The sequence below is a fragment of the Lynx rufus genome, unplaced genomic scaffold, assembly GCF_022079265.1.
Source record: "Lynx rufus isolate CCGP_SWC_20201006 ecotype Redwood Valley unplaced genomic scaffold, mLynRuf1.p SCAF_4, whole genome shotgun sequence".
Lineage (NCBI taxonomy): Eukaryota > Metazoa > Chordata > Mammalia > Carnivora > Felidae > Lynx > Lynx rufus.
Genome location: NW_025814856.1, coordinates 128,139,868 through 128,167,733, shown reverse-complemented (window position 1 = coordinate 128,167,733; position 27,866 = coordinate 128,139,868). Strand labels below are relative to the sequence as shown.

At 41.2% G+C, this 27,866-nt stretch overlaps 1 protein-coding gene across 2 annotated transcripts in view; it reads left to right on the top strand.

Moving 5' to 3' along the window:
• Positions 1-27,866, top strand: part of ELMO1 (engulfment and cell motility 1) — a 532,635-nt gene that overhangs the window by 137,432 nt on the left and 367,337 nt on the right. For both annotated transcript variants that reach the window (XM_047095403.1, XM_047095404.1), the window contains exons 5-6: positions 22,238-22,288; positions 26,446-26,615. In XM_047095403.1, coding sequence (XP_046951359.1) covers positions 22,238-22,288; positions 26,446-26,615 — 221 coding nt within the window. The remainder of the gene's footprint in view (positions 1-22,237; positions 22,289-26,445; positions 26,616-27,866) is intronic.

Sequence of the window (27,866 nt, the reverse complement as noted above, 5' to 3'; positions counted from 1 at the left end):
TTAACATTTACTTTAGGTGGCACATGGGTGGCTCAGTCGGTTAAGCATCCAACTCTCGATCTTGGCTCAGGTCAGGGTCTCATGGTTCGTGAGTTCTGAGCCATGCATCAGGCTCTGTGCTGACAGTGCAGAGCCTGCTGGATTCTCTCTCTCTTCCTCTTTCTCTGTGCCCTTCCCCCATTCACGCTCTTTCTCTCTGTCTCTCAAATATATAGACTTAAAAAAATTTCTGCTAAAGAACATACTAGATTTTTCCCAGTTCAGTAGATGAAGACAGAAGGCCGGGGTTGAGCTATGGGCAAGATGATGGCCCTATGGCACACCTGGGTGTTTGATTCCTGTGATGTTATTTAGGATGAAATGGTAGGTACTGCTTGGCTTCCCTCAGCCCTTTCTCAACCCATCAAGCTCAACTTATTAAAATTGGAATACACACACAATCACACACACCCACACATGTGTACGTACTCCTCAGACTGTCCAGACCTTCCTCACGAGCTATGCAGCCCTGGGATTGGGCTTTGGCCAGCCACTGCCTGTTCTGGGAATGTCATCTCACCTCTATCCTGGTATTTTGTTCTCAGTGACTCAAACTAAATTGGCAGTAGACTTTCTGAAGTTTTCTGTAAAAACATTTTTTTGGGTGGTTTTAGAATTTCCTAATTAGAGTTTGGGAATTGGATGGGAGCTATCATTTTAAATCATTTGGTGCTTTTCCTCTAGGGAAGACTTGGAAGAATATATACTTATTTCAGGATGAAGAAAAAAAAACGCCAGTCTAAGTTGAGTCACATAAATGAGAGGGCGCAGGAGAGAGGAGGTACTGACTGCCATCAGAATTACTCAGATGTCAGTGGTTTTATGACATGTTATTTAATGTTTACCACTGACTGTTGGATAGAGGCTATCATGGTGATTACACAGGCAGCTAACTTTTTTTTGCTTAGGCTCCCTAGCTTGGGTTTGGTAAGATAGGACTGCTTCTAGAATTGCAAGCAAAGATAAATGCCAGAGGTCATGATAATTCCATGTTCTCTATTTCAGTTATTAAACCAATGAATAGGTTGACTCAAGTACTCAAACATTTAACTGTGTCATGCTCAGATACAGAATGAGTGACGCACTCTGAAGGCAGGCACTTGTTTACCAAGAATGGCCCTAGAAACACTAGAATACTCCTAAACAAAACTAACAATAGTAAAAAACAAAACCAGTTATCAGTGGAGGAAAACAGTTCTGAGAAAGGCTCTGTGATTCTTACTATGTGTTCCAAAGCCAGCAACTTAACTGCAGATTTCCTAAGCACAATCTCATTCATGGTTTTTTTTTTTTCTTTCAGAAATGAGGTTATTTTTGTCTAGCTATTAGACTACATTTTCTCAAAGTTTTAGGCTGGAAACAATATAGACATCATGTGTTTGTGTCAAAGGATAAAAGATTCATGAAACAGGGGCGCCTGGGTGGCTCAGCTGGTTAAGTGTCTGATTCTTGATCTTTGCTCCAGTCTTGATCACACGGTCATGAATTCAAGCCCTGCATCAGGCCCTGCGCTGGGTATGAAGCCTACTTAGGAAAAAAAAAAAAAGGTTAATGTAACAATAGTCACTTATACTATTTGGAAAGCCTTTAAAAAAATTTATTTTTAATGTTTATTTTTGAGAGAGACACACACACTCAGAGCGTGAGTCGGGGAGGAGCAGAGAGAGGAGACACAGACTCTGAAGCAGGCTATCAGCATAGAGCCCAATGTAGGACTTGAACTCCCAAACCGTGAGATCATGACCTGAGCTGAAGTTGGATGCTTAACTGACTGAGCCACCCAGGCACTCCTGGAAAACCTTTTTTTTTGTTCTTATTTTTAGTATGTTATTTTCTGTATTATTTTATATTTTTAAAATGTTTGGGAAGACCTATCAGGATGAATTCATGACTATTAATGGTTGTGATCCACAGTTTGAAAAACATTTTATTACAAGGTCCCAGATACAGATTTCCTCATCTTTTAATCTCAATGTCTAGAACAGTGCTCAGTAGATATTTGTTTCATGAAAAATGACTACCCACTAGAACAGTAAGTCAGTGACCCAAGGATAGACTTAAGGGGTAGGCATGAAACAAAGATCAAAAGAAAAAAGAGAAATAAAAAAAAAGGGAAGAAAGTTTGGTAGACAGACTGGAGAGAGCAAAGAGATTTTAATCTCCACCTGTTTGCAGTTGTTTTCTGGATGTGACACTGGGTGACATAAGGGTTCTAGATTGCCCACTCTTTCCACTGTGATCAGAGTTAAGTTACGGTAATAATTATTGCGTGACCTTTTTTTTTTTTTATCTCCATTGTTCCAGCTGTCTATTGTTGCTTCAAAAAACACCCGAAACATAGTAACATAAAACAAAAACCCATTATCAGTGGAAATGATTAGTTATACTCATTGATAATCTGGGTCGGGGATTTGAACATGGCAAAGCAAGGTTGATGGCTTATAATGCATTGCTTGGAATCTCATTTGGAAGGACACAAATATTTGGGAGATGGAATCATTTGGAAGCTTCTTCACTGGTCTGTTTGGCTTCTGGATTGGAATGACTCAAAGGGTGGGCACCCATCAGCTGGAACCATAAACTGAAGCGCCTACATGTGGCCTTTGCCTGTGGCTTGGGCTTCCTTGCAGCATGTAGCAGTGTTCTGAGAAGCTCCCTGCGACAGTACTTCCTAAGAGCCATTGTTTCAAGAGAGCCAAGCAGGAGCTGCATGGCTTTTGATGACCTAGCCTTAGAAGTTCTCTGGAATCTTCTGCTATACTCTTTTGCTTGAAGCAGTCATAAGCCTGCCCACAATCAAGGGCAGAGGACAAGGGACCACCCTCTCTATAGAAGGAGTGGCAGAGAACTCTGGGGCTTTTTCATGAAACCACCATATGCAACATCTCTTTAGCTTTCTCTTTCAGGGAAGAGCTGTGAGACAGGTTTCCTACTTTCCAGAGATTATCCAAAGATTAAAATGTGTTTTTTACTTTTGCTAGATTTCAACTGCTTAAGCTAAGAGGAAGAAGGAAATATAAAGGAAGAAAAGTAGAAGAAAGTTTACATCATTAAAACATACAGTAGCAATGAGACAATTTCCACTTGGATAAAGGATACAAGAGGCGAAAAGATCTGTTGCTTCTCTTTTTTGAGGATGGAGGGGGGACAGTGATTGTATAAATTGAGAAAGTGTTCACAGGAAAATAGAGGGAATTTATTAGGCACTTTGATATTTACTCCTTCTTCTTCTGAGTATAATTTTGGGGGAAATTGGTTCACTTCCTTTACCACACCTAAAGTTTCAAGTCCAAAAACAAAAGTGAGCATTTTGTTACATCAACTGCACTTGTAAACCAGTAAGTAACCACTCTTCATTTTTCAAAGACGATCATGAAGTTGGTGCTGTAGCTACAGAGAAAGATCTGAAAGAGACCTGGTGGGTTAATTGCAGTGCTGTCGAATCTCTGGTACTGATAGAGGTCAAGTTAACCTTGGCTATCAAGCACACTTGTCATTTCTCACTCCTGTGGGGGGGGGAACCCCAACCAAAACATAAGTTTAAAAATGATTCATTATGACCTTATTTAAGATTTTGCATTTCATTAAGAGATGACTAGGAAGGGATAGCTTCCTCTTACATTATGGTTTTTAAAAATGTATTTCTTCCCTTTTGCCATTCTTTCTTTGCTCCCTGACTTTTATTTTTCCCTCCTGTGATCCTGTTTCTTCCTGCTGATTTTTCCTTTCTGTCTCTCTGTGACTTCATTTTTCTTTCACTCTATCTTTCCTCACTATCATCTTTAGGTTATTAGCCATCTTTTAAAAAAATGTCTCTTCCCGGGCTCTGTTCATCTACTTTTCTTTCTTTCCCCCTGTGTTCAGATGCCTTATCTCTTGTAACTTCAGACTTGCAAGCACTGTAGGTTTAGGTTTTTATATATAAAAAAAAATAATGAGGTACCACTTTACTAATTTAGTGTAACTTATATAAAAGTCTTTTCTCAGTATTTGCTGCTCCTAAGCAAGCTGATATGAAGTAATCAAATTTCATTTACAAAATTTACACAAATAAGGTAAGCACATTGGAGACATATTAAAAAAAGAAGAGTCAAAATTGTTTAAATGATCACAATCCTGTTACTTAGAGAAAACTAACATCTCAGGATACATATTTAAGTTTGGATACATATTTGTTCTTGCAAAATGAGATCATAGCATACACATTTTTTCATAACTTGCATTTTTTTTAATTTGAGAGGCAGACAGCGCTAGTTAGGGGAGAGGGGCAGAAGGAGAGAGAATCTTAAGCAGGCTCCACGCACAGTGTGCAGCCTGATGCAGGGCTCGATCCCACATTGAGATAACCACCTGAGCCGAAATCAAGAATCTATCACTCAACTGACTGAGCTACCCGGGTACCCCAGCATAATTTACATTTTAATGTAATACATACTGGACATCTTAACATGTTAGTTAATATACTCTGCCTATTTCATTGTGTACTGAAGAATAAAAGGCTTAATACTAGCAAGACAATATGTAAGTTACCTAGCTGTGGTCATCCCTCAATGAGTCATATTTTCTATTTATTTGTCAAACTTTCTTCATGGCTGAAAGTATTCAACTCAGTTTTAAAATCAGTTCTTTTTGTTTGGACTTTTTACTTGCCTTTTTTCTCTTCTGTTCTATTTTTTCTTTTGTTTTTAATGTTTTACTAATCTTAGAGAGAGACAGAGCACAAGCAGGGGAGGGGCAGAGAGAGAGAGGGAGACACAGAATCTGAAGTAGGGTCCAGGCTCTGAGCTGTCCACACAGAGCCCGACATGGGGCTTGAACTCACGAACCGTGAGATCATCACCTGAGCCAAAGTCGGATGCTTCACCGACTGAGCCACACAGATGCCCCTCTCTCTTTTGGTTTTTTAAAACAATACAATAGCATCCATTCTTTAAACTGAGACTTTTTGTGATTTTTTTCACTGTTTCCTGAGAAAATAGAAGTTTAATGATGAGTCAAAGAAACGGGGTCATCCTGGCTTATACAGTCACCATTTGTTAAGGACCCCCTAGGCACCAGGCACTTTAATGGATGATTTCATTTAAGCATTTAGGGCTCACAGAAGCCTTAGGGGTTTTGGAGTTTTAGGTTGCAGAGCTTCTGGCGGTGAATTTTGGAATTGAAATGAAGATCTTCTGTATTATTATGAAGAAAGTTCCATTTCAGGGGTTTTCAGAGGTGGTTCAGGAATTACAGATGTATTTAGTTTATACAGCCTTTTAAAATATTATTTTGAGTTCTTTAAACATAAGTAAAAGAATCAACAGAAACTGTAATAAGAGCTTCATCATTATTAAGGTGCCAGGTTAAGTTGACTTTAAACAGACATCAATATGAAGCATTTCATTTCCTCCATCCCTGTGCATATATTTACACTGCTTATAAATGTGTCATTGACTGGGAAGATTGTACTGTTTTATTTTAAATCAGGCACGAACCCATCCATTCAAGCAAAATCATTAAGCAGGTTTACTGCTGCTGTACCTGTGTGCTGGCCCACATAGATCAGGGGTGGTTCAGATATATTGGCTTAGGAGCATGGCTGGTGTCCAGTAACAGGTGAAAATCTAATTTGATTCCTTTCTGTGAGCTTTGGATTTTTTTTTTTTTTGGTCTGAATTTGAATATTTATCAGGAATGAGAGTTGAGATTAGATGTTAGTTATATAGATTGGAAAGAAAAGGTGTCCCATTGTACCTTTTCCAAGAATCCTTAGATTTTGAGTTAGGCTCTCAAAAACATTTACCACTGACAGGTACATACGTGTGTGTGTGTGTGTGGTTGGCAGCATCCAAGGTGGCACCCAAGATACCCACCCCCTAGTGTTGCTTGCCCAGTATAATTCTCTCTCTTTGAATATGGTCTGGGTCCGTGGAGATGATGGGATGTCACTTCTGTGATTATCTCATACTGTATGTTCCAAGGCATTTGCATATGCAGTTAATGTCCTTAATCACTTGACTTTGGGTTAATCAAAAGGGCGATTATCTTTGTGGACCTGACCTCATTAAAGGGGACCTTTAAGAGAAGCTAAAGCATTATAGAGATGCTCTCCTATTGTCCCTGAGAAGGAGAAAATTGTCATGTTATGGAAAAGGCTCCAGGATAAGGATGGGAGGAGAGTAACCCCTTGGAGTTGAGCATGGTTCCTTGTCAATAGCTAGCTTAAAAATGGAGGGAAGAGGGATCTTAGTCATACACAAGGAAACAAATTCATCAACAATTGGAATGAACTTGACAGAGGCCTCTGAATTCCAAATTAGGATTCAGCCAACCAGCATCTTGATTTCAGCCCTGAAAACCCCAAGTAAAGGACCTAGCTAAAACGTTCTAGATTCCTGACCCATAGAAACTGTGACATTACACATTGTGTTGTCTTAAGCTTGTAAGGTTGTGATAATTTGTTATACAGCAGTAGAAAACTTGTACACAGTGGAAATGCATCCAGATTTTCTCCACAGTGAGTAAGATGATAAAACACAAAGTAAATTGAATGTGGAAGCTTGTTATATTATTGTGATTATCATCCACAATACCAGATATTGAATTTTTATGTTACTATAAAAGCTTCCTTAATTCCTACTGATGACCTTGATAAAATACACATTTACAAACTTGAGCTCATAAAACATGTTAATATTAACACACTGCCTCTTTGTCTAGTTTAGGTTCTGAGGCATCATCTGAGGGATTTTTTTTTATCCCCTTTCTAGAACAAAAGCATTTCATTATTTGAAAACCACTGGCTTGACTAATAGGCACTTTTTAAAAAGACTGCATTTTGGTTGTTTTAAGAATGTAACTGTTGGCAGGGAAAAGAAGAACAAGATTGTGCAAGGCTAATTTATAGTCAGCACATTGTTTTTAAATATATGTTTATATCTTTAATTATTCCCTCATTATAGAGTAATGCATAGATGTAAGAAATCCAGCCACTGCTTTTGACTCAGACCAATGAATTTTAGACTAATGATATTGTTGTCAAGCAGAAATCATTTAAATAGTAATTTTTTAAAACTTTTTAATCATGCCATATTTCAAACATATCAAAAAAGCACAGGAAATGATATAACTGACACCCATATACTCAATCATCTAGATGTTAATAGATATTAACATTTTGCCTATTGCTTCAGATTATCTTTAAAAAAAAAGGTAGTCTGGCTTAAGCCCTACTCTGTCATTCTTCCTGTTTCTCTTTCTATTCCTCTCTCCCCAGAGGTAAGTACTAGCCTGAAATTGATGTACATTATCCTCATGAATGTTTTATAGGTTTTCTACATATTTATGTTTTCGTGAATAATATAGAGAATTGTTTAGCATTTTAAAATTGAAGTTACTGCTATCATACTGTAGGTAATATTTTCCAATTTAAGTTTCTCATCCAAAGTTATAGTTTTGAGATGAATTATGCATAATACCCCATGGCATGAATAAAACCCAGCTGATAAGCGGTTGTTTCCCCAATTTTGGTATCACAAATAGTACTGTAATGAATATTCTTGTACATGTATTCATGTGCCCTCACTTGAAAGTTTCTACACTACAGAATGTAGAAAGCCTTTGGGTTGCAGGGTGCGCCCCGATTCAGCCTTACCAGAAATTGCCCAACGACCTTCAGCCGGCCTAGTGCCACCCATAACGTAGAGTTTGTATTCCCGCCTTCCTAACCAGCGCTTGCTGTCACAGTCTTTTTAGCCAAGTGGATGGGGATGCTGGGCGGCTTCTTGTGGTTTTAATTACTATTTCCCTAACTGCTGAGGCTGAGCATATTTCCTATGTTTATTATCTCTTCAGATTTCCCTTTTACAAACTGCCTGTCCAGTCTTTGTCCAGCAGTGGGAGCAGAGTGTTGTACTCTCATTGACTGACAGGAGTTCTTTATCGGAAGTGGACACAAGTTCTTTTTTCTATAGCTCCGCTTAGTCCATAGCTTTTTGTTAACTTTCCTGTGGTGTCTATTGTTAAAAATCAGTTAAAAATTCATTTTAAGATGATTAAATTGATCTCCTCCCCCCCACCTTTAATATCTGGGCTTCCCATGTCTTGTTTAAAAGCACTTTCTCTAGCCATATGTCATAAAGGTATTCTTTTGTGTTTTCTTTTGAAAGCTATGAAGTCTTGATTTTTATATAGGTAATTAATCAATTTTGAAAGAGTGTGTGTGTGTGTGTGTGTGTGCGCGCGCGCACGCACATGCATTAGGCAGGGCTCTAATTTTATCTTTTTTGTCCTATCACCATTTGTTGACTAATTCATTGCCCTTCTTCCCATCCCCATGATTCTGCTTCTGATCGTCGCTTCTGTTGTGAGTCAAGTTTTTTGAGTATAGGTATCTTTGTGGCTTTTCGGTTCTTTACCACACACCTTCGATCACTTACAACTTGGTAACAAAACTTGATGCTAGGAGAATGAACCTGTCTTCTTTTTCTTTATCAAAATTATCCTTCCCAGTCCATACTGTGCCATTTATATGTGTTTTAGCATCAGCTTGTCAAATCCTGTTAGGATTTTAATTAGCATTGAACTAATTTATGGATTAATTTTGGGGAAAATTGCTTTCTTTATGGTATTTTTCTATTTCATCCATGAAAACGATTTATCTTCATTTATTAATTTATTAGAATGTTCTTTGACATTTTCCAATGAAAGTCTTGTAAATTTTTTTTTCAATTAAATTTAGTAGACATTTAGTGTACGTTTAGTAAAATGTATGCCTAAGACCTCATGTATCCATCATAAGTTATATCTGTGTTTATGCACTTTCATTGTTTATAGCTATTTATGTATTATATATTGGGCATTTGCTGTTTACAAGTCATTCTTTGAGTTTAATTAATTTCTACAAACATTGACATGTATTTATCAGTTAGTGTATTTCCCATTTTTTTTTAATAAACAAAATTAAGTGTCCGAGAAAGGAGGTAACTTGAATATGATTGTCTATGACTAATTGTAAGCCTGGATTTTAACTCAGTTTTATTTATACCTTTACCTTTTGCTAAAAGCCATGTTGTAAATGGCTTTTTAAATCAGCTGCTGTTTCTATGATATATGTCATCTTATTTCACAGGATCTTTTTATAGCAAAAAACCCAAAACCTTGTTATCGACTCTCTGTGTGAAAAAGGCATTTATTTAATTCACCAAGTAGTTGTCCCTTCATACCAATTAGTTAGTTCATCTGGATTGGACATACTTACACCAGAAAATAAGTCTATAAAAGAAATGCTTTCTTTGGCAATTATCTTTGGGTCAACTCTTAAGAAAAAAGCCCTATTTAACTGAATTGGCACAGTCTTGTTATGGCTGACTACGTCATGAGTGCTTTCCACGAAGGTAGAGTTAGTTCCCTTGCCTACCCTGACAAGACAGACAGCTTCTGGAGACAAGGCCTGGATGTCTGAGTGCAGTGTGGGTGCTCTAGTGAAAAAAGGCAGAGGAAAGCTCAAATGCAGATGAGTTTGTAAAACTTTAAAAGTTGTGACTGTTTACTTCCTGCCCCTTGCGTCTGTTATCCCTACTAACTCCTCTAGAAGACTCTGTTTAAACTCTGATTTCGCGGGGCACCTGGGTGGCTCAGTCCGGTTGGGTGACCAACTTTGGCTCAGGTCATGATCTCACGATTTGTGGGTTCAAACCCCGCATCGGGCTCTATGCTGACAGCTCAGAGCCTGGAGCCTGCTTCGGATTCTGTGTCTCCCTCTCCTCCTTGTGCTCTGTCTCTCTCTGTCTCTCAAAAATAAATAAACGTTAAAATTAAAAGAAAATAAAGAAAATAAACTCTGATTTCCCTCCTGGTGCAAGGAGGGAGGGAAGAGAGGATGGCATGAAGCAGACTCTTGTCCACTGAATGTCCACTGAAGCCCATTCTTTGTTTTGTGTGCACTGTTGGGTACTTTGTCTCCCGCACTGAATCCGCAGCCTGCCTTCCTCAGGCATCCATCCTGCCTCTTCTCTTAATGGGGCCATTCCCCATAGGGCAGGAGCAGGTGGATTTCTGGGAGTGCTTCTGGATGGCCTCATGAGCTGCAGAGCTTGGGTGTTGGAGAGCTTCAGGGCTCTCCTGTGCCTGGGCAGCCTGGTACTGTGGCCCAGGTGACCAGTGTGGTGGAATACGGCTCATTTCCATTCAGGACACCGTTGCGGACACATGGATTGGTACAGGAACACGAGCAAATACGTGTCAATTCTCTGTTTTAAAAAAATGCTTAATGATACATGTGCCTCATAGTAGGCATGAAATAAATATCCTCTTGTGGACAAAAGGTTGTAGATAGAATAGGGAAGGAAAGGAAAGATAGTTTGAAATTTATTTGCATTGCACAAGGAAGAAAGGGACTGTATGTCTGTCTTTGAAGACATAAATGGGCAGTTAGCTTTAGCTTACAAATATATTCTGGCTCTTACTCTCAATTGTGATTAAAATATCCATTCCATTCACTTAAAAAGTATTTATTGAACACGTTTCACCTACCAGGCACTGTTTTAGGCACTGATGATGATAAAATGTGAAGATTCCCACTCTTCTCTTGCATATGTTCTTGTGTGTGTGTACACAGATGGGAAATTTTTAAAAAACCAACAAGGTATTTATTTTGAGGTTGGGGTACGTGGTATGAAGGAAGTGAGTAACGTACTGTGATACACATATGGGGGCAGAGTGTGGTAGGTGTTACAGTTGAGGTTCAGCCTGCTAGGCCAGCTGTAGAATATAGGTTCCAGAACAGGTCAGAAATATGATTTGGCTTGGCTCAAGTTAGCAAATAACCAGATAAAAACGAAATACAGCTATAGCAGTGTGGATGTGGTTTCCAGAATAAGGAGCTTCGGACCTTTCTTCTTCTAACACATGAGCCCTGAGAAGAAAACTTATGCCTCCTCTCTAAGCAGTAATTCTCCTGTAAGGATTTCTGCTACCCAGGGTTACTGTCTTGGTTCCAGCCAGCTCCAGGGCAATCTGGATCTCCCTGCAAGGCCCTGGATGTCCATCTGTGGGCCTTGGCCGAGATTGCCATAAGGCATCCAGAATGTCTCTCTAAAGAGGAGACATTTGAGCCAAGACTTGTGGATCATAAGGAGGCAGATCATAGCATTGCAGGAAAAGGAAGAGCCAGTGCGAAGGCCCTGAAGCATGAAGGACTTGGTGTGAGAGGGATGGTGAGCTGGGGGTGGGAAGTAGATCGGATGGGATTGGAAAGGTTGGCTGGGGCCACATCCAGCTGAGTCTTTTAAAGCATAGTAGGGGGGCGCCTGGGTGGCGCAGTCGGTTAAGCGTCCGACTTCAGCCAGGTCACGATCTCGCGGTCCGTGAGTTCGAGCCCCGCGTCGGGCTCTGGGCTGATGGCTCAGAGCCTGGAGCCTGTTTCTGATTCTGTGTCTCCCTCTCTCTCTGCCCCTCCCCCGTTCATGCTTTGTCTCTCTCTGTCCCAAAAATAAATAAACGTTGAAAAAAAATTTAAAAATAAATATAGGGGCGCCTGGGTGGCGCAGTCGGTTAAGCATCCGACTTCAGCCAGGTCACGATCTCGCGGTCCGGGAGTTCGAGCCCCGCGTCAGGCTCTGGGCTGATGGCTCAGAGCCTGGAGCCTGTTTCCGATTCTGTGTCTCCCTCTCTCTCTGCCCCTCCCCCGTTCATGCTCTGTCTCTCTCTGTCCCAAAAATAAATAAACGTTGAAAAAAAAAATTAAAAAAATAAAAATAAAAAAATAAAAAAAAAAAGCATAGTAGGTATTTGAATTTTCTTCTGAAGTACAGTGGAAAACCGCCATTTTAACCTGGAATCCGTGAACTTATGCAGAAAGAAAGTTACAACTCTTTGAAAATATAAATTTTGCATTATTTCAGTCATGAATATAGGCAAGAAGCCACAGTAGTAAAGCAGTATCTGTGCCAGTGTTACCAGTAGAAATCATAGATATTTCCATTTATCACTGTTATTACAGCTTCTTCAACATGTAATTTATGATCATTACACTTAATTAGAAATTATGGTGGTTATTAGACCTTGTAATGTATCTTGTTATTTCATGCATTAATACAGGGATCAACAAACTATAGCCTTTGGGCGGAATCCAGGCTGCCACCTGTTTTTGTAAATAAAATTTATTGGAACACAGCTGTGCCCATTTATTTATGTATCATTGTTGCAGCCCTTCCGGCCTGCAATGCTTAAAATATGTACGATCTGGCAATTTCTGGAGAAAGTTGCTGATAACTACATTGATAAAGCAGCATATATGTTACTATGATACAATTTTAAAAATATTTGCATAACTATCGGGTTTTTTTGCAAGCGTATGCATTTTATTTCTGCATTTAAAGACCTTATTCAGAGAAAAGATCCATAGGCTCCACCCGACTGCTAACACATCTACGATCATGGGGAAAAACAGAAAAGAAAAAGAATCGCTGTACTGCGATGTCTCAAGGCAGGTGAACAAAATGGCCTTGACCTGTGTTCCCTTTGCCTCAGATCCTCTTCCGTCTTCTTTGTCAGGCAGATTTTCCATAATTTTGGTGCTCAGTAGCGAAGCTGCCCCTTCTTACGAATGATGTGTTGCATCCATTCTGTGTGCCAGACCGAGGCGTTGTTAGCGCTAATTTAATCCCCACAGCAATACCATTTAGTCTAGGTATGACTGTCTTCGTGTGGCAGCGAGGGAGGTCCAGAGATGTTGTCATGTACATGTAGCTTATTTACCGAATTTCACTGAGCACCAGCTATGTGCCAGGTGCTGTGCCAAATGCCCAAGGAGACAAAGCTGTTAGTGGCGAAGCCACGCTTTGAGTCAGGCCTTTCAGATACCAGTGTGTAGGTGGGTCACACCACAGCAGCAGGTTACTTTTGGGATACCATGTGACACCGTGCTCTTTGATGCCAGCCAGCGAGCTTGTTCACTTCTCCCTCTCTGATGTTTCCATCCCACTTTGTTCCATAGCTCTCTGCTACAGAGGTGTCCGTCTTGTTCTCCCTCCATAGTCTGTTGTTTGCATTGGCTTTGGCTAGAGTCAGCTGTGGAGTTGGCATTTTCACTGCTGTAGCGGCATCCTTGGTGATCCCTGCCAGTGCCCTTGCAGTGGCCCTTTAAATGTGTATGTTTTGCAAGCATGAGCTTCTTTCCTGTAAGTGCAGCTCTCCTCTCCAGCGCTTTGTGGGTTTCTGAGGCCACAGGCTCTAACTTGCCAGCAACATTGTAACCTAGGTTTAAACATGTGCAATGTGACATTTGATTGGGGGCTAAGTTAAAATTGATGGCAGTGGAGAGGGGCTGGGGAATCAAGTCTCTGTCTCAAATGGATGATAAAACACGACTGCAGGGGAAGGGCTGTTTCATGTGGTTCACTCCAGCTTTGCTGGTTCCTCTGTCAAAACCAGGGAGGTTGCTTTCTCCTGCAGAAACATAGACAATCTTCATTAGCTGGGTTGGGCAAATACCCACAATATCAGACATTTTTCCTGCTCTCTTTCCTTTTTTCATCTGTTGCCCACGAGGAACATTGTTCCTGTAGTTATCTACACATGGGCAATGGTATTTTTTTGGTGTATACACACATGTTATATTCCATCAATTTGGACTCATGTTATAATACCGTTTTGCAACCTATATTTTTCGCTGCACAATGCAATGTGATATGTTCTCATATTATTAAACATTTTTTATACCAGCCCTTTAATGCCTGTGTTATGTATAATTGGCCTGCTTAACTATATTTATTTCAATTTTCCTTCATATTAGGGAACCTTTGGAAGACTTTGTATATCAGTCAGGGTATAGAAACCATACCATTATTTGAACAGGAGCATTTTATTTTAAAAAATGGTTCCTTGTAGGAACTGGTTAACTGCAAGGAAAGGGATAAAAGAGGATGCTGAAGATGCAGTTACAGCAAACCAGCTGTGGCCTTTAGTCTGAGGAGTGGGCAGTTTGAGAACTAAAGCCCAAGAGAGGGAACTGCCCCCCTCCCCAAGGCTCTTCGAAGAGAGCATGGCTGCCACAGGGACATCACCACCAAGGTGAAGGATACACACCTGTGTTGGACTATAGAAAGGAGTCTGTAGTAGGCAGAGTGACTTAGAAGCGGCCTCTGTAGGCGGAGTAGGGCAGGAGGCCTGAGGACTTGCACATCAAATAATAAGAATCATGGTGGTGGATGGAAAGCCAGCAGCCTTTCTCTGACCAGGCAGGATCATTCCGGTGCCCTCTACTGGTGAAGCTTCACATTCTGTCAGGTGGCAAAGGGGAATGCTTGGGTCTAGCTCTTGTATTCCAAAGTGGGGCCAAGAAACAATAAATAATGGGCTTTGATATAAGAAACAATAAATAATGCACAGGATTTGCTTTTAGTTTTTTTTTCCCCCCATTATGACTAATACTGCCTTAGACAGCCCTTGTAAGATGTCGGCACCTCTGATGTTTCTGTAGGACAAATTCTTAGAATTTGATTTTGAACATTTTTAAGGCTTTTGTTAAACATTACAAAATCACCCACCAAAAATTGGGCCATATTTACTCTCCTTCAAGTTATGCATGTGAGGAAAGGCATAAATTTTTATCATAGAACTTTTTACTAGCTTTTCAGATCTGGGTTCTTGTATCAGACTGTGAACTTGGAGACTGGAGACGCTCAGGGCAGGTGGGCCTGGGGCTGGAGCCTGCGGGCTGACTCAGTAAGTGCCAAGCCCTGCAGTGATGGTAGTTAGAAGCGTGTTGCTAGAATCCTTCATCACCTCAGCCAACCTCCTTAACTTACTTCCTTTCTACTCCAATTCACTGCTGCTGACAGATTCATTTCTCTGAAGCATTCCCTTCATCATAATCAGTAATTTTGCTCAGAAACCTTAAATGTTTCCTCTTTGTTGTGCTGAGAATAAAAGAGAAGAGAATTGACCTTTGGTGCTGGGCCCCTTGCCTCCATTCTGTTGATGAGGAAACTGAAGCCGATCGACTTGCCCAAGGTCACATGGGAAGTTAGCTGGCTCAGGCCCAACCTGAGCCTCGTTCCTTGTGGTCTACTGCACTTTCTAGGCTCCCAGACCCGTGTTGGTCCATCATGCTCGTGACGTTACTGTTGTCCCAGGGCCTGTAGTGAGAGAGAGAAATTTTCTTAGTACATGTCCTCATTCCTCAGATGACCACACTATGCCATTGCTGGTGCTGATCCCGCTGTCTGGATTGCTAAAATTGTCCCCTTCAGCTTCTGTGCTCAAGGGGGCTGCCTACTCTGACTTCAAGGTTGAGTCTAAGACTCATCTCTAAATAATGACCTTCCATTATTTCTTAGCAAATTGTACTCAGTCAATTCTTATCCTAGGGTGTCAGGGAGACCTGGATATGGATTGGGTCCAACCTTGAGCTTTTGGTCCCTGGGCCTGGACACCAAGCTAGGTGTGTGCTCACTCCTACCATGTGAACTTGGCTGAGGAAGCAAGCAAAAAAAGGGTGCCTGTTTTTCATCAAGAGTGAACATCTAATAGTGCTTGTTCCTTTAAGGTAAGACAGCATGTTCTTCTGCAGAAAAACATACTGTTCTTCATCTCTGTCTTCTACAAGTGGTTGATTAAAATGCTGAGGGGGACCAGCATTCTCCCCATGTTCTTCCCCTGGGGTTCACGACATCCCGGGAGACTCCCTGGGCCCCCTGCAAGCTGTCTACCTGCAGCTCTCCGCTCATTTTACCCCGAGTCTCATTAGATATGGAAAGAGAGCAAACCATTCCTGTGCAGCATGCCCTTGGACTCCCTCCGTGGTCTGTGTTTACACATCACAAATAGGTAGTTAGCAGATATCTTCCTTTATACCTGCCTCGTTCTGTCTTCTCTTGATGTTGGGAATTGTGTAAAGGATGCCTGTGTTCTGTGAAAAGGAAAGTGATGGAAGAAAAACAACTGAGAATAGAATCGAGTTAGGGGCAGGAAAATAGAGTGGACAAGGAATCAAGCCCAGATCCTTCGATTAATGGGTGAAGATGAATTGCTCAAGCTGTCTGGGGATGATGGGGACATGGTCTCTGATGGTAAACGAACCTGGGGAAGGCCACAATGGGAATTACGGTGAATGTGCATTTACCACAGTTTGCCACACACTCTCATCTTTCTACCTCACCCCCGCCTCCCAGCCTTCTTTTTTTTCCTGTTTTTGGAGGTTCAGATTTTTATTTTAGGGTATTTCTAACATCGCTCCTCAAATGTTAGACCCGTAGTCCTCTGTCTGGAGGCATTGCTGCGTAACCTAGCAACCGGCATATCATGTACTGTCCTCAGTTATTCCTTCAGCCTGAAGATTTGAAGATCACTCAAATGGACACATAAAGGACAAAAGGGGTCAGGTTTACATGCAAAATCAGTGTTTGTGATGATTGAGTAATGGGGGTGAAAAACAGCATTATTTAGTAGTAATACATCCAAAGTAAGGGCCCTGTCACATCTGGAGAGAGAGAGAGAAGCAGACAAGGAGAGAGGAGGAGAGAGGGAGCCAGAGGAAAAAAAGACCCCGGAGCTGCCTGCCCTCCAGGAATCTGGCTTTTCAGGGTCGTAAGCACCCTCTCCCCCTCTGACCTTCTCTTTCCTTGCTTTTTGACCAGGGAATAATTCTTAATTTGTCTGGTTAGATAGAAAGTTGGCATACTGAGAAAAACAAATTTCAGAGGGAAAAATAGGAGAACAGTGACATTTTTCAGCAGGATCTTATTATCCAACCCACACAGAGACCGAGTCGCTGAGCTAGTTCTGTGAAGAAACACAAAGACATCCTATCGAGACGCCTGTGAATGTCAGGGGCTAGTACAGTCAGGAACTGCCGGGCATGAGTAAATATGACAGTGGGGCTTTAGCTGGCTTTCACTGGGCCACTTCTTCTCGTACGCTGTGTGCAGTTGGGACATTTCACTGCACAAATGTTCTGGCTGCCTCTTTTTTCTTCATTTTTGAGATGCTGGCATTAGTCTTGTTTGCCTCAGACTCTATTTCCTTGAAATTCACAATACTTAGTCTGAATGTGCTGGGTGTTCTTGCGGATTAGACTGGGATGATTCTAAACTATTGTGCCTCAGAGTTACTTAGGATTATAGCTAAAATGAGCATCCCTGAGAAAGTGGCTAGGGAACAGCAACCCTAGAAACCAGTATTTTAATGTGCCCTTATGGCGACTCTAAAAGAGATGATATGACGGTCATACAAAAAAATGGAGGATTGAAGACTGATTTCTCAGAGAGGGGCAGGGGGCAGTGTCTCGGCCTGTGACTCGATGGATACATTCTTCATTTTTGCAGAATGCCCCTCTTTGTTTGGGGGCGGGGGGAGGTTGGTCCATTGTTTTCTTTTCTTCCCCACATGCTTTTATATGTCATTTAGTGGTGTTATTCCTTGGCTAGCCTGGGAAAGTGACCCTGACCTGGTTGAATGCTCCTGGATTGGCCCCATTGGAAGCTGCTCTCCAGGGGTCACCAGTACAACCTGTTGATGAAACAAAGCTGGCCAGTATATTGCTCACTGTGGTGAAGGGAAAACACAGTCATACAAAGCTTGGGCAATGTCTCGGCAGGTGCAGGTGTATTGGTCAGGCTTCAACAAGAGATGCAGAACCAGTGGGAGATATGTGCAAAGAGGTTTATTGCAAGCAGTTGGCTTACGTGATTGTGGGGACTGGATAGGCAAATCCAAAATGCATAGGGCATGCTTTCAGGAAGAGGAGGCTGGAACTCTGGGGTAAAAGTTGAATCTGCTGTTCACTGGTAGAATTTAAGGCCTTTCAATTTATGGAATCAGGCCCACCCAGATTATCTTGGATAATCTCTCCTACTTAAAGTTAACTGATTATCAACTTTAACCACACCTGCAAAATACCTTTACAGTAACACCACCTAGATGCATATTTGATTAATTGGGGAGAGCAGACTAGTCAAGTTGATATATCAAAAGACTATCATAGAAGGTAATATCAGAATTTCTTGAGAATTGGAATTTGATTTAGGCTGATCTTTCAAAGCATGTATGGATATGGTATGGCAGTCCAGGATTGGTGTTAACAGCAGAGATTTTCCAATTGAGGGATTCAAAGAACTTTTGGATGCAAACAGTTGATGTTTTCCACTGAAGAGTTTACGAGCCTTTTAGGAAATTCCTATAAGGAAATTCACTCTTTTCTAATGAAGGAAGACATACACTTTTGTTCCCAAAGCATGAGCTTTGTGATTTCTTCTTAATTTATGAACTAGAAGCATTAAACACAAATATGGCCACCATACTGTCAAACTGGCCACTGCAGAGACAGGACACATTCACCAACTGCAAATCAGAGCCAGAATTTCACCTCATGTATGCCTGCCCCTCCCTCTTTAAGTGGCTAAAGGCCAGTCTACCTTGTAAGTGTCATATCTTTACTCTCTTTGTGCATCCTAGACTCTTTTTTTTTAATGTTTATTTTTGAGAAGGGGGAGGGGCAGAGAGAGAGAGACACAGAATCTGAAGCAGGCTCCAGGCTCTGAACTGATAGCTGGACCTTAACGTGCCAGCTGATAGCTCAGAGCCTGATGTGGGGCTCGAACTCATGAACTGTGAGATCATGACCTAAGCCAAAGTCAGATGCTCAACCAACTGAGCCACTGGGGTGCCCCAAGGAGACCCCACTTTTTAAAAAATGTTTCTTTATTTTGAGAGAGAGAGTACAAATGGGGAAGGGCAGAGGGAGAGGGAGAGAGAGAATCCCAAGTAGGGATCACTGACAGTGCGGAGCCCAACGTGGGGCTCAATCCCACAAACATGAGACCATGACCTGAGCTGAAATCAAGAGTCGGATGCTCAACCGACTGAGCCACCCAGGTGCCCCTGGAGACCCCACTCTTAAGTGATGCTCTACGTTGCCTGGATGAAATTTATAGAATCAGAGAAAGCATAAGCCTTTTCCTTTGCTGACCAACTTTACATTCTTTGGAGAGTGGAAGGTGGCATCAGCCTGTGGTCGAAGAGGTGTCATCCAGTTGATTTTCCTGATAGAACACAGCCTCTGAAGCACAGGTCTGTCTGTACTGCCTTTCTCTTTGAGTCTCATCTACCTTTCTGACAGGACCTTACCACTTAAAATAATTTTTTTTAATGTTTATTTATTTTGAGAGAGAGAGAGAGCAAATAGGGGAGGGGCAGAGAGAGAGGGGGAGTGACAGAATCCCAAGCAGGCTCTGCGCTCAAACTCACGAACTGTGAGATCATGACCTGAGTTGAAACCAACAGTTGGGCCCTTAACCGACTGAGCCTCCCAGGTGCCCCAGGACCTTCACATTCTTAATGCAAATTTAATAGCTCTTCCCCTTATCTTCTTTTATTCCAAAATGCAAAACACTGATTAGAAACACATTTTTTTCAGAGGAAAGGAAAAGCCAGAAGGCAAATGAACTGCTAGCCGAGAAGACAGAGGCACAGGGATGAGAGCTGCTGTCTAGTTAATGGTGGCTGTCCCTCTCATTTTCGAGCCACTTCTAGGCTGGGCTCAGCGCATTTATCACCTCTTGTTCTTACTGTTTGTCCCCCATGCAATGGCTCGCTCTCCCTACTTTAGGGAAGAGAAGACTTACATCCGTGTGGTTAAGGACCTCGCACTGAGCACACACACCTGGTTTGAGCTAGTTGGGGAATTTGAACCCAACTCCTCCTGTCGGTGGTTTTGATGCTGCTTTTGGTTTAAACACACAGTGCTCAAGACTCTTTCTTTAAAGAACTCATACTTAGATCCCCAAAAGTCATGAGTCAACATTGCAGGAGTCAACCTGGGGGCCAGCTGCTTACTTTTACCCCAGTCATACCCCCACCTAGGGTCCTGTACTGTGGGCCTCACAGGGAACCCCTGAGAACCTGCAGGGCGTTTGCTGATACCATGCTTACTTCTTTGCTCTCATGTACGTTGACCAGTTGATGAGGATAATTCCCCTCTGAGGATAAGTGCAAAATCTTGGTCTTTTTCCAGAGAGAAAATGGGCAGAGGGCTGACTCAGTCAGTGCAACATGCAGTTCTTGATCTTGGGTTGTGAGTTTGAGCCCCACGTTGGATATAGAGACTAGTTTTAAAAAAATCTTTAAAAAAAGTTGTTATGATGGTTAAATAAGCAGGACAGCAAACCCCCAAAATACCCCAGCTCAGTGCCTTTCAATAAATGTTTATTGCTATTATTAGGAATCCCTACCCTCACTCCAAATTTCCATGAGGAAATATTATCCTAAGTCCTCCCGGTCTCTTTGTGTTCACAGGGCCGCTTTTTCTTCTTGACTGGTTATTTGGGAAGAATAAAGTGGGCCCCTTTTTCTCTGGGAAGGAAACTGCTTTAGGTCTGACCTCAACAGGTAATCTGAGGGTCCAGTTAGCTGTCTTGTTGGTTCTTACCCTGAGCCTTGTTTTCCGTAAAAACTAGTAAAGGGGGTATTTTAGGTTTTCATCTTCTGACTCTCTTATTTCTCAATTCATTTAGAACCTGAGCAAGAAAGAGGGATGCTATGTTTTCAGCTTCCTTAATGTTCTATAATGAGAATTTGCTGTCTTTCTCTCCTTCGGCAGAGAGTCATAGAATTTTAGGGTTGAAAGATTTTTTAAATGACAGAAATTAATTTCACCTTTCCTGCCGACCAGGTGGCCGGTCATTTGGGCCTTGCCTGACACTTCCAATAATGAGAAGCTTGCTTTCTCCAGAGGCAGCCCAGGGTGTCTGCCTGCGGATGCTGTAGATTGAGCTGGAATTGACAGAGTTGGACTTTCAGGCCATCCTGCCCTTGGTATAAACGTTCAGATTAGGTTTTCTGTGGGAGACAGTGTGGGCCTGCTTTCTTTTAGGTAGTCGTTTTAGAAAATTCATTTTCCAATAAGTAGTCAGAATTGGCTGAGGGAGAGAGAGAGTGTGTTCTGTGTGCTTTTGGCATCTTATCCTGAGAAGCTTTGTACCACCTCCGTGTGCCTGCTGAACACATTCCAGATTGTGGCTCCTCTTAAGTGATGCAGGAGAATGATCCTCATGGCGCTTTATTAACTTCCTGGCCTCTGTGCTCCAGAGTGGGGCATGTGGATGTGCGACTCCCATAAGGTCTCCTCCTGAAAGCTGAGAATGGTGCGTACTCTGGTGGCAGGAAATAAAACTGCCAGTGAGATTCTACTTCCAATGCCAAAGATTCTACGTGACAGCTTTAGGACATTCACCTCCAACGTGCTTGCCAAGTGGAGAAAGACTGATTTGGGCTCTGCTTATTTATGCTGTGTTCTTCACTCTAAGGTGACACACAGTTAGAGCTGGCAAATGTTATGAAACCAAGTTCCTTAATATAACCTTAAAAAGGTAGCTTTATTTAGATGGGATTCACATTCCCTTACATCCACTATTTAAAGTGCTCAATTCAGTGATTTTTGATATATTCCTAGATTTGTGAAATCATCACCACAATCAATTTTAGAACATTTGCATCACCGGGAAAAGAAACCTTGCAACCATTAGCGTTCATCTCCCCCCAGCCCCCGCCACCTGCCAGCACCTGGAAACCACCAGTCTGCTTTCTGTCTCAGTGGATTTGCCTATTGTGGAGATTTCATATAAATGGAACCATAACAGCGGTGGCCTTTGTGTCAGGATTCTTTCACTTAGTGTAATGTTTTCAGGGTTCGTTCATGGTGTAGTATGTATCAGCATTTCTTTGTATTGCCTAATAATATTCCATTGAATGGGTATACCACATTTTGTTCACCAATTGCTGGACATTTGGGTTGTTTCCAGCTTTCGGCTATTATGAATAATGTTTCTGTGAGCATTCATGTACAAGTTTTTGTGCAGATGTGTGTTTTAATCTAGCAGAACTGGTTAGGTTGTATTTTCTAAATAACCTTTCAAAGTTGTTTTTTTTTGGTTTGCTCTTCTTGGGCCCTATATTCCTACTCTCTGGACTTAAACTCACTTCTGTGCTGAATGCGTCTGTGACTTGTTATAAAGTTAATACATCTGAGACCCAGTTTAAAGTTCTTTGTAGAAATAATTAAAAATCACTCAAGAATTATGAGAATAAAGTGACAAACTGAATCATAAGAATTCTTATTATATGGTATCACTACTAGATTATTTTTGCCTTTGCTCTCTCTTCTTTACTAAGCTTCTAAAATTTGAAGACTTACAAAGATTTTATTTTTCTTTTCCAGAATCGCAATGAAATAAAAAATGGCACTATCCTTCGATTAACCACATCTCCTGTAAGTTGATTTTAGTTTATAGCTTTCTAGTAAATGCTTTGGTCTTCAGTTCTGCTATATGTGATTATGGGATATTAATTTTTATTTATTTATTAAAAATTTTTTAAATGTTTATTTATTTTTGAGAGACAGAGTGTGAGTGGGAAGGGGCAGAGAGAGAGGGAGATATAGAATCTGAAGCAGGCTCCAGGCTCTGAGCTGTCAGCACAGAGCCCAACGTGGGGCTCGAACCCACGAACCATGAGATCATGACCCGAGCTGAAGTCGGACACTTAACCGACTGAGCTACCCAGGTGCCCCTGGGATATTAATTTTTGAGGGTAACTTTAGTGCAAGACAGAAGGTGTCTGGAATGTCCTCACATGCAGATCCTGGATTAGCAGTAATGCCTTTCCTTGTATTTCCCATTTCAGAGGAGGAAACTTTTATTTCAGGCTCAGTGCAAGTAAATTGACTTTAACGTTTGAGTTTGGTGGTCACTTCAACAATTCTCATATTACAGATGGGGTAACTCAGTTGTAGTGATTGGTTTTACCCACCTGCCCACACATACACCTAATGCCATCTGAGCGAATTCAGTCAACGGACAAAGCAAACAAAACCAAAGACAGCCTATGATTAGCTCTCTTTAAAGTCAGGGTGTGTATGTGTGTAAAAGAGAGAGTGTTTAAGCGTTTTTCTAGTTTTGGTCAGTTATTATGACAACTCATAATAATATAATTTGAGAAATATTTGCCACTAAGGTTGTTTCATTGACAGCTGATTCTAGATGAAACACTTCAAAGGCTAAACAAAGTGCTGCAGAATATTTAGACTACTGTAGCTGGCTGTGTTGCTTATCTTCATCTCTCTTACTTGCTTGCAGATTCTTTGGATAGTAGCATTAGCATATTTAAACTGTATTATTTCACAGTGCATTTTATTGCTTTCCTAAAAAATAACGTGCACAAAATACACCAAGTGTTACTATTTTCACTCCGCATATGTCATGAAAACTGTGTCTAACTCTTATTTTCAGTTTCCACCAAAGCCATGTGGTAGGCTAAAAATAAATTTGAAAATTGGGAAAAGCATCTGGCTAAACTTAAATTGTGGGTACTGTAACTACCACACATTCTTCTGGTTGAAAATTACATTAGAGAGGCTTAAAAACTCTTAAACATTGTACCCAACAACATCTTGAACCTAAACACCGTGATAAGCTCCACAGAGTGCATCGTGGGAGTTGGCCAAACTGTCTTCTGGTGCCTTCTTTTCCACTTTCTGGAAATCATATTTCATACTCCTTTTTCAATGGCCACATGATGAGCTGAGACATTTTTGTCTGACTTAGCATTGACCTTACCTCAGTCAGCATGAATTAATGTTAATTTGACCTTTCGAGACCGTGATTTCATTTGGTTTTTGTAGTTTCTGTTTATCCTGTTACAATTACTCATTTGCTGGCTGGGCAGAAAGAGTCTACCTTGCCTTGTTAGGTCTCAGAATTAGAAAGTCTCAGTTTTCACATCTAAGCCAAAGAAGAAGTTCATTCTTTTTTATTGCCATGGGTGCATGAACAAAACTTCCACAACATAAGCTACTCCTTGAAAGAAGGTTAGGTGTTTGTCAGGGTAAAGTTTTTCAGCGTCCCGATAGCTCATGCTTTTCTGGTAGTGACCTTCACATTCCCAGCAAGGTGAATGGTGAGATGTGAAAGCCAGTGCACAAGGCGGTATCATAAGATGGAGTCCACCTACAAGAGACTGGTGTCTGTATTCTAAAGACTGGTGGTTTCCAAACCCGAGTCATTGGTGGAACTTTAAAAATGCGGTTGTTTGGGCCTTTACTGAGAAGCTGAATTATGATATCTGGAAACAAGGTCCAGGAATCTATATTCATTTTAAACAAGCATTTTATGATTTGGCTGTAGCCACAGGGTCTAGAACTGGGCATTACTCTAAGTGGGATATTTTGGATCTGTAAAAACTTCACATGCTGTCAGTAGATTGTTTTTTATTATTTTGTGTTTAACTGAAAAATATGGGTCAGCATATGCTAACTTTCACTTTTCATGTACGCACAAAAAAATGTTAAAAAATATAACCGTCTCCATCAAATTTGCTAGGAAGTGTTAGTGTACCATACAGAAATCAGCAAATGGTGTCATACCATAAAAATGTTTGATTCTTTCCTGTACCTCAGCTGAACTTCTTCTGTAGCCAGACAAAATGCACACACACCGACATGTGCACACTTATGCATGCACACACTCTTGCTTTAGGTAATGTGCAACTGCGCTGAATTCCACCTGTGTGACCTTGGGCAAGTTACATAACTTGTCTGCACTTCAGTTTCCTGTGTACAATGAACATGATGAGGACAGCCACCTGGTAGGATTATTGTGTAGATTAAATGAATTCCTTCATGGGGGTATTTAGAATAGTGGCTCATAAAAAGCCCAGGTAACTTAGATGTTTTTATTACTGGTACTAGAAGTACCACACCCTGTTAGCATTAATACTGACAATGAAATAATTTTTGAGTACTCCTTATTGTCATAATCTGTATAATAAATGCAGGCTTCCTGCTTGGAGGAAATTGTACTTTTCGAGGAATTCAAAGTGATCTGCTTGGGGTAAATATATGTCAGTGCTGTCTGTGCACTTGAAAAATTTACAAAAAAGTGTATCTTTGAATGATTTTAAAAGATAAAGTGATTCTTGCTCAGCTCTCCATTCTCCCTCTTAAAAACATGGGATTTAGGGTTCGGGTGACTTTTCAGATATCCAGGAAACTGAATGAGTAGAGAGAGTTCTGGTTCTCCTCCACCTTCCTCCTTCTCCTCCTTTTTTAAAATTTCTGATGCAAAGTGTCAGTTTTTGGTTATAACTACAATGGGAGACCACTGTGCTTCTCTGACCAAGTGATGGGGGCATGGGTTCCATTCCTGCCTCGGCATCTGAAGGGTTGGCATTGGTTTCCCTGCTGGGTCCCCTTCTCTCCTTGGGGCTACTTTCAGGTGACAGGGAAGGGGGAACTGGGCAGGGAGGAAGGGGACCTTGACTGTAGAGCCTGTTGGGGTCTCAGAACCTGTGTGGATTCCCTTCCTTCACTCTGCAATCTTAACCCTGTTACAGTCCACACGGGGCTCCTCTGATAGTTCTAATGAGTTTCCATTCAGAAGATACGTCACTTCCGGGGACAAATACCTCCTCTTCCCCTTTCTCTGAAATATAACAAGTTTCAAAGGAGAAACAAGTGGCTGAGAAGGAGAATATGAGGATGGTACATTGCTTCACCCATTGCAGTTTTGAGTTAAATAGTAACTACCACAGATGTTGAGTTATTTCCATTAAGCAAAAATAGAGGCAGAAAAATTTAATATTTTATTTTTCTTACCGTCTGCCCCAACTGAAAAGTAGCTGTGAAAATCTTTACTGGAAGAATGAGAAATATAAACTGCAAGTTATTATCCAATATATTTCCATTCCTCCCTGTCCGGCATGTAGTAGCCAAGGGCAGAGGCCTTAAAAAAATGTCTAATTTTAGGCGAAGCTACTGATTTGGTTTCCTAATTATTTTGTTTTATATTTGTGCAGTAATTAGTCAATGCCTGTGAAACACATGTTGAAAAGTAAAATTTATAAGCACTGTTGTGTGTTGTGCTAGAAGATTTTCAGTAACTGGGAAAGATTATTTCTAATGAAATAATGTCTAGTGAAGCTTTTGAACACTCTGTGTAGGCAGTAACTGCTCAGAATATTGACTGAACGCATGAATGTTCTGTATAAATTTGCATAATGGCTTAACTAAGCAAATACCTTTTTGTCATTTGTAGACAATAATTTTACTTCCAAGGTAAACATTTTCCCATTTTTCCCTCCTCACTGCCACTCCTGTTCCCTTTCAGGGGCTTTACTGTTTTTGTGCTCTTACTTTTCCAAGAGACAGAAACGTGGGCTTTGTCAAGAAGGCAACCAATTGCCATCATTAAATTAACAGACATTGCTTGAAGGTGGAGTCATGCAGGTTGGAAAACTGCCCTTGGTATATAGAATGCACATGGTCTTATGCTTCTGGGCCCTGTTGTCTTCCTTTCTCAATGAAACAGTAGTTTTTTGTCTATTGTGGTTTCCTCTGTGAACACTCTTCCATTTATTTTTGTCCTCAATGAGGCTCAAAACGCCCAGCAGCTCCATGAACGAATCCAGTCGTCAAGTATGGATGCCAAGCTGGAAGCCCTGAAGGACTTAGCCAGCCTCTCCCGGGATGTCACATTTGCCCAGGAGTTTATAAATCTGGATGGCATCTCTCTCCTCACGCAGATGGTCGAAAGCGGCACCGAGTAAGCATCTTTTATCCAGACTTCTAGTCTGTCCTATTCTTTCCCGCATTCTGGGGATTTGTTACTTTCCTTGTACTTGTAATTTCTAGTTTTAAAGACCAGAAATTGACCAAAAAAACAAAATCTATGTTTCAAAGTCTTAAACTAGGTCAAAATAGCATCCCTGAATAATCTTTTAAAACATTGTCATTTCAACGATGAAATGCTTAATTATTTAAAATTATAAATACTATAAATATTTATCAAATACTTCCTGCATATAAAGTGTGGAAGTTGGGAGAATTTAAAAAGTTGTGAGCCAAGCCATTAAAAAATTTGTGGAGGCAGACCTCAACTGAGATATAATTCCTTGTGAGGGCTGGGACCAGTTACAGCTGACAGAGGGGGTGTCAGTGAATGGGCCTTTAAGGAGTTTGAGTTCCATCATGATCAGGAAAGGGATGGACATTTCTCCTTGGGGAGCTCACCTTCTCAGGGAAGGCTTTAATTCTGTGGTGTGATTGGGGGTAAGGAGCCTCCTTACCTGGGGGTGAGGAGCCGGGTGGGAGCTAGCTCTTACACGTGGACAGATGACTCTCCTCACCACCAAACGCCAGGGTAGGGTCCATAGGTAGCTAGCTACTCATTCCTGTATGGTCAGGTGCTACTGGCATAGACTATTAGAGCATGTAAGTTACATAAGTTACAGCCTGTGAAAATGCCAAAGCAGTTAATTACGTATGCTAAATTAATGATATGCAGAGTTGGGATAGATATTTATTAGGAAACAATACATGTCACTGGGAATTGGGGTTTAAGCCTGGTCATGTAGATCTCTCTTCAGTACGTGGTGATTCAAAGAATGAACGGATGACTGTGCATATTGGAGACCTATCTTGGCCCTCTCTTCCAGTCCCTTTCCCCTCCCTTTCCCTTCCTTCCTTCCTTCCTTCCTTCCTTCCTTCCTTCCTTCCTTCCTTCCATCTCCTCCTACATGTGGCATTATTTAGTCTCTGCAACTGGCACTAGTGAAAGATTCTTTTTAGATGGCAAACAGGCTTGGATGATCTGAAAAAGGGTCGATTGTAGACAGTTATCATTTTATTTTTTTAATGAGGACTAAAGCTCTGCTCATTAAAATATGGGGGAACATCAACTTGCAGCAGGGTGGGGAAACTCAAATTCTGGGTGTTACCAGCATCCCAGCAGGCCTACTATAAATTGGAGCTGGAGTTTGAAACAGCTCAAGGGAAGTTGAATAAGTTTGTGGAT